Source organism: Helicoverpa armigera, chromosome 11 (assembly GCF_030705265.1).
Source record: "Helicoverpa armigera isolate CAAS_96S chromosome 11, ASM3070526v1, whole genome shotgun sequence".
Lineage (NCBI taxonomy): Eukaryota > Metazoa > Arthropoda > Insecta > Lepidoptera > Noctuidae > Helicoverpa > Helicoverpa armigera.
The window spans coordinates 12,502,588-12,510,388 of record NC_087130.1 but is presented as its reverse complement, the minus strand read 5'-3'; the positions used below and the strand labels follow the sequence as shown (position 1 = coordinate 12,510,388).

General features: G+C 38.6%; 1 protein-coding gene across 1 annotated transcript; it reads left to right on the top strand.

The window, feature by feature from the left end:
* The first annotated feature begins 6,578 nt into the window (after positions 1-6,578).
* Positions 6,579-7,796, top strand: LOC135116680 (cuticle protein 38-like). Its single transcript, XM_064036843.1, has one exon. It carries the CDS (start codon positions 6,636-6,638, stop codon positions 7,233-7,235), a length of 600 nt encoding a protein of 199 aa, XP_063892913.1. The 5' UTR covers positions 6,579-6,635; the 3' UTR covers positions 7,236-7,796.
* The last annotated feature ends 5 nt before the right edge of the window (positions 7,797-7,801 follow it).

Sequence of the window (7,801 nt, the reverse complement as noted above, 5' to 3'; positions counted from 1 at the left end):
GGGCGTGCTCAATGCACAATGTACCTTTGTGGTAAACTGGAGCGATCTGATAACTCAACTAAGTTGCCATTTTCATTCGAACAATACGTTATACCGCTCACGTTTGCATAAAGCGTCCCGCTGTCACACCGAAGCGTAGCATAAAGCAATCGGCCTTTTAAGGCAAACATTGAGTGTTCATTGTTGATATCAAGCGCGATTTATTGTTACGTGCGCGTCGGCGCCTGCAGATAAGATAGACGATAAAAGGCTTTTATATGGAAATTCGTGAAATAAAAGTAAATCTTTTTTATGACTGAGTAGAAGCTGTTTTTGTAGTACTAAGTAATCTTTTATAAGGTCAGGGTTCAATGTAGTTGCTTTATATTTTGTAAGGTAAAATTGTTCGAGACGAAACGAGCTCATAACTTATCGATTGTCATTTATTTTTCTTGTAGTTCAATACATTTAAAATATATTTTAATATAAGTGTGATACGAGGCCGCTAGTGATATTTCCTAAAGGGAAGCACCTTACACAAAGGCTTGTGTAACTGTGAGACGTGACGTGTTTGTAGACGTCACAACTTTTCACTTAAACGCTTAATTGAGTAGAGAACTGTGCCTAGCGACTTTTGCACTATTAAGTTTGACGTACTAGAAAGGTGCATGGCAGTATCTGAACAAAAACTTTGAAGGTAAAACCAAGAAGTAAAATTGAGAAGAATTACAGGAATAGTTGGTACAGATAAAATAAAGGAAAATTGACAGGGTTTCTCCAACACTGTGCCTAGCCCATTACTTTTTGGATGATGTTTCCTTTTGGAGACAAAATTACCACGAATCATTCAAAACAGCAGGTACACGAACATTAAATTTGAAAACAAATAAAGCACCACTAAAACAAACAGCATTATCGCTTCCCTATGTAAATAGCAACATTAAATTCCGTGTTAACAGCAATATCGCGTGATATTTTTATGGTCGACGCTAGCCGAGTTCGCAAGCCTTACTAGATCAAGGCAAGCCACGACAACACAGGTAGTAAGTAACATAGGCTAAGCACTCGCCTACCCCGCGAAACGAGTCCAGCTCGAAATATATTTCGATTGTTGTCACAACTCGATGATTTGCTATCGAGAGCTTTTGACATCGGAAATGTATGACTGAATGGATGTTGTATGTGTGTTAGTCAGCTGGAATGTAAAGTATTTGTAGCTCTTAAGTCTAGGAATCTGAGGAAGGTGACAGTCTTTTGCAGTACCGGTATTTGAAACGTTTCAATTAGAAAAGTTACAACTTATTAAAAAGATATAAGAATTATATAGAACCTAACATTAAACATAGAAGTACACTAACAAACAGTCATTAAACAATAGATTAGAATTAACTTAATTTCACCTTTGTCCGTAGTTATAACACTAATCAAACAGATAACATACTTATGTACGTGTGTATTATATGGCGGGGTAACCAGACAGTTACGCACTGATCATAATGTCTATATCCATTATCATAATTATGTAACAGACATACAATACTTCGTTATCGGTTAGGACGTTTGAGGACATCAATAAGCTTCGCAGAACTTATTTTAGTTAATCACAATACCTTATTACGTTGTGAATGTAACGAATTGGTCAATACGACAATTTAGGGGTTTCTGATCTAACATTGCTAATGTGATAGTTAATATGTTACCTATTCAGTGTTGTCAATAGGACTGATCCGATGAGTACACAAATAGTTTAAGTCTTTGAGTATTCATACTTTGGATACTTTTAGCTTGAACTTCTTTGAACCCTAGTACTAGATTGGATGTTGAACTTAAGACAGGTTCGTAAAACCATACTTATGTAAATAACTCGAGGCTTCTAACCCTCAAACGGTACACTACAATTAAAAGCCACAAAATGATAGTATTCGCGGTACAAAGTGGGTTAACTTTATGATAATTATGTGAGATAGTTGTACAAGAATGGCGTCCAGTCATGGCGACGCGGAATGCTATTTGTTATTACCGAAGGCCTTGCTTCAGTTTATTCAATGTTGATTTTTGTTTAGTACACTGTAATTAAAACGAAAATGGACAAGCTTTGATTGGATAATAAGTAGCTGAGCAAGTCGTTAGAGCGGTACTGATCGGTAATTGGTACCACATTTTATAGATATTGCACATTAGGATGTGACATTTATATCAATTGACACCAAACATGTAGATAAAGATAAAATAAAAAATATTGCCTACATTTATAAAGCAGCAAAGCTTGCAAACGAATATTTAATTGCATGATAATATTGTCACTGACTTTGGTTTGACCACTACCTACCGTAGGACGAATTGCGGTTCCTATGTTCATTATACAAAATGATTTACGAGTGGGTGAAATCAATTGTACTGTTAATCCGATAGCTTACAGTAATCCTTGCTATTTATAGTTAAAAAAATGGTGTTTTCCTTTAAAATTAATATGTTATGTGCGTTATTATTCAGGGATAGTTTGGATTGCTGGCAACTTGCGACAAAGCTAACATGGAGCGACTCTCTAAATGAACTTCTCAACCCTGTTACCTGTGCAACCCAATACCCCTTCATAGGACTGGTTGTTAAACTTTATGATTGCCCGAAAAGAATGCCAAAGATGCTCGAATGACAGCCATAACCCCATAATTTAACGTGCCTTGCATATCACGGAGGAACTCAACCACAGATCCACCGCGCTAAGCGCTACTTTATGGGATGCGAGAAGCTGAAAATCGATTACAGTGGCGTGCACTTGGAGAGGCCTATGTCCAGCAGGGGACTGCGATAGGCTGATGATGATGAAGCGCTGCTTTATGTATGATCGATCGACCCGAGCGGCTATTACTTAGCCATGAGCGATGTAAACTTTTTCTATCAGATTGATAGATAATGTGTGTGGGTTTGAGCGAGTCATAACCAAACTGTTGTTTACAAATAAACAAATGTTGCGCCAACAACGCAATTTAACAACAATACCGACTGCCTCAGGCTCGCCTTAAACAACAAACATAACATAACTTCAATGTTATTACAGTAATCGGATGTAATTGCCAAATATTGGATTACGTGATCAGTTTCTCTGAATCGTAAGCACAGCATTATTGTTTTTCCAAGGAATGATAATTCTTTATCCCGAAGTTTGACTAGTATTACAATCATTCAATATTTTCTGAGAACCGATATAAGAACAAAGTCGTGTATTAACTGGATTCAAAGTGAAGAATATATTCTGCGAAACCAAGTTGTTTTACTTTACAGAATTTTATTCAAATGAATAGGTATTGTTTTAACATTTGATTTCATAGAATATATATAAAAATACCTCTGTACTTATATAAAGCACTAATGTTCTGCTTGTACATGCTTCCTATAACTTATACGTTGTAGGTTTACGTATAGTACTATCAACGAGTCTGGTGTAAGTGTAACATCTCTCGCCAACATCTTGATGTATTAGTTCCGAGATAGGTTCTATTAATATTGCGGGTGACAGCTGCACGGCCTGAGACGCAAGTTGGTGACACGCGAGCGTCACTGGACCTCGTTCGTTGAACTTTGGTCTCGTTCGCACGCGATGCTCCCTGGACAGATGTTCCGGAATGTTACTTATTAAAATTTCGCACTTGGATGGATTCTTTAACGTGCGATCTTAGAGTTGAGAAAAAGCGGGAAGTAAAACTCAATTAGGTCGCAAATAGGAAGTGTGATACTAAAATAAGTCTTAGATGTAATTAGTGATAAAATTCTATACAGATATTTATTATTCTATATAAAGGCTATAACAATGATGTAATTTGACTTTCAATTACATCAGCTAAACGGCCAACCCCACTTCCCGCGGCGCTGTTTCAATATGCGCAAGGATACCTAAGGTTGTAATGTTATGCAGTTTGCGGTTGTTAATGTTGTTAAATGTTGATAGAAAGACATATTATTATATTTAAATTTCCAATGGGCTGTAGAACTGGTATACTGTAAAATATCACCAGAATTTGTTTTGATGTTAACATTAAGGTTGCATTGAGTAGAATAACACAGACTCCATCCAATCCAGACTTATGATGAAAATATAATAAATATGATATTTCACAATTCGCACATGGTACTGTAGCGTGGCGCGCTAGAACCGGGGATCTTCAGGTTATTTCAATTAAAAGATTGGAAAACTTTAACTTAGCGTTTATTCGCTGACTGGGGTGAAGTGACATACTTCAACATATAAAACTATTCTATATCTATTTATATCATTGTCCGGCCAGTATCAATTATAATCAATAAAACCTACTTCTAATCTACTTCAGTACTACATCTCTACAGTACTCTTATAAATACCAAAAGAGTAACATTTTTAAGGAAAACATTACAGACTTTTTGAAGTAGGGAAAATCGTAAAATCGCTTTCCTCTCATTCACGTGAACATAGTCAATTAATTAACAGCAAAGACTTCGTTTTAATTAAAACTTATCGTTTTATTGTCGTCAGTACTTCATGGAAAGGTGAGAAGTAGTGGAGTTCATTGAGACTCTTCAATAATGTCTTAATTAAAAGGTTGAAGTCATTGACTTATATGATGAAGCACTACTCGCTAAAATTTTATTTTAATTTTGGATATATTTGATATACGATGTTACTTCTACATTAAATAGATGTAAGCTTTGTTTCTCTCGCAACCTTATTATTTAAAATAAATAAACAGAATTGTAGCCCTTTTAGCGAGGGTAATACATAAGTACACCTGTCGGGAAAAATAAGTTTTATGCGGGACTCGCAGTCACTAAAAACTGCACCGTCATGTCTAATTCCCGCTTTTCTGTCAGAAGAGTCACGAGAACTGCTGCGCATGACTTTCGCAACCCCTCAGAGTGTAAGCCTACTTTTCTCGGACTCCATTCTAAACGAAACCTTATTACAACTGTATACAACACTCAAAATTAAACAAAGAACTACCTATTTCGTAGTAACATTTCTTCCATTGAAACCATCCTTGATTTCAATTTCGATTTCAACAAGGCCAAGAAGGAAGGTCGTCTTAGCCATAGGGGCAAAAACACGAAACTCGTTGTAACACATGTATGTATGTGTAACGTTTACATGTATGGGTGAACGTAATGTATGGCAACAACGTTCATACATGTATGGTATGTAGGTTATCTTCGTAACGTATAGCTTCAACATGTTCAGTTTCCATGCCATTCTAACATGAGTTCTTGAAATTATAAGTTAAAAGCATTGCTTACACTATCACGTTTTGGTCAAAACACTCAATCAAAGTGACGTGGTTATTGTGCGTTTTATTAATATTGGGTTCACCTCTGCGGGCATCCTATGAAAGGGTTTAATTAGGCGATTCAATGACCAGACCATTAGATGGTAGCCTTTACCACAAATCTTTTAGAAATTGTTTGTTTATTCGAAGATCGTTCATTTAAATTGGTTTTAGGGTTGCCGATTAGGTAAATAATGGGGGAATATAATATCATGTTGAAATAAAAGTTAGTGAATAAAACGCTTATGCAAAATACAATTCATTTTCAACAAAGCAATACATATTGTGAATGTTACATTGCCCCATGCGATAACGAAATTAAAGTTAAAAGCCTTAATGATTGACAGATGAGGATGAGTCGTTCCGTAAGGTTAATGTGATTTTATTAAGTGAAAATTTACCTTTTCTTAGAAATCACTAGTTCTTTATCACAGTAATTGTTTTGACCTGAAAGCACATCTGCAAGTTCAAATCCTTGGCAGTCAGCCTTTGCTAGCATTTTTCTGATTGACCTATATTTTTCTTGGTACCTACAATAAGACTTAGCTGTGATATGGAAAAATATTCGCCTGACACCTTATAAAACAGCAGGTTTGTAGGTACAACAAAATTAAAGAAAAGACCCCACGCAGCAATCGTTGATTGTGTTAAATTATTCGTTTTCTTTTTGATAAATTGAGCTATCACTCAATTTGTTATTTCACGAATATAATTTGTAAGCGTTTAGCGTAGTTATTACTTCTTTGATATTACATCTTTCTGAATAATCGAAATTGTTCTCCTGTAAAATTATGTTACGTCAAAAGCAAGATATTTAACATTTAAATTAAAGTGAGTTCACAAATTGTACAAATTAAAGTAAGAAGTCGTTGACACTCAGGTATTCCGTGTGCCTGACAGTACCAAATTCTTAATTTATGATCTACGTATACACTGGTGAGTTAATTGAGATCATCTATTACACGAGCGTATAGGTATAATTACTATTACGGAGAACGAAGGGTAATTTAGAATTTTTGCACATCGAGGCAGATAATCACTTCAAGTGAACGGCCCTTTATCAACGTTCAAGGTGAACAGGGAAGTACTGGCGAATCTGGAGTCAATTTCATATGTATACCGATTTGCTTAGAGTTGAAATTAGCATTATCTCGAAGCCCGCGCCGGCGGACACTGCTTTTGGCGCCTGCGCCGCCCCGTGGTCCTTTTCTAACCACCGGCGACCTACGGCCAACGCCTAGCCGCATATTTGCTGACGTCACAAAGGTATCTGGAATACGCCTACGAAATTGATTGGTATATAAGCTGCAGCATAGAGGGTAAGAATTACAGTTGCTCTCTGCTAAGAAAACAACACAGACCACAATGTACAAGCTGGTGGTGTTGTCCTCCGTCCTGGCCCTGGTGGCCGCCAAGCCCAGCGGACTCGGACTCGGCCTCGGCCTCGGCCCTCTGGGCTTAGGCTTGGGAGCGCCGTGGGGATTGGGCGCTCACCTAGGCGCCCCGCTGGTGGCTCCTCTCGCGGCTCCGCTTGCTGCTCCTGTGTTGGCCGCTCCTGTTGCTCACGCACCCGCTGTCGGCGTCGCCGGTCCTGCCGTGGTCGCCGCGCCCCTTGGTGGTGCTGCCCACAACTACAGGGGACCCGTGTCTCTCGCTCCCGGCCAGCCCGCCAGCATCATAGCTCAAGACGGCAGGCCCCTTGACACCCTCAGTGTGAACGCCGACCGCGCTGTGCACTACACCGCCCGGGTGGTAGACTCTGCCATCGGAGGGCACGGACATCTGCTTGGCAAGCGCTCTGCTCCTCTCCTTGGCGCACCGTGGGCTGGCCTGCCCGCCGCGCACGCGCTGGCGCCCGCCGCCCTCGCCCTGCCCGCCGCTGCACACCTCGGCTGGCGCGCACCAGTCGCTCCTCTGGGCTTGGGACCCCTGGGTCATGCTGGCGTCTTGGGACCTCATTGGTGAAATACTGTGTAAAGAAAGTTTAGCATATTCGACAATATATCTGCCTATAGTTTATAAAGAGAGTTACTCGTAAAAGCATTTTTCTTTCAACAAATCCTTTTTCTTTTGAATGTGATAATAGATATGAGGGTGAAACTAAAAATGCGGTCAAAACAAAATGCTTCTTAGCTAAGTAGGTATGGTATCTGTGGTTGCCGGAAAATTGTTGAATTGAGCTCGCGAAAATATTTGTTTGTTTATTATGTGTGGGTTAAATCGTAGTATCTCATTCTCTACGAGAAGTCTTGCAATTTTGCAAGAATTCCTTACAAATGTTGGTGTCTTTCTGATCTCCATCTTGATCTGATTCTGGGTCTTAAAAGTTGTTTCGATACTCGAGTGAGCTTGTTTATTTTTGCATTGTCTTCTGAATTATCACCTTATTGCTAGAAACTTGTTTGAAGCTGGGTCTATGGAACTTTCATGGTGGGCTTGTTTATGTTCAAAACTATAACCGATAATATTCTTCTTTACCTGTATATGTGTATTAGCTTGTACAAAATTAAATTTTACGTCATGTTACGTAT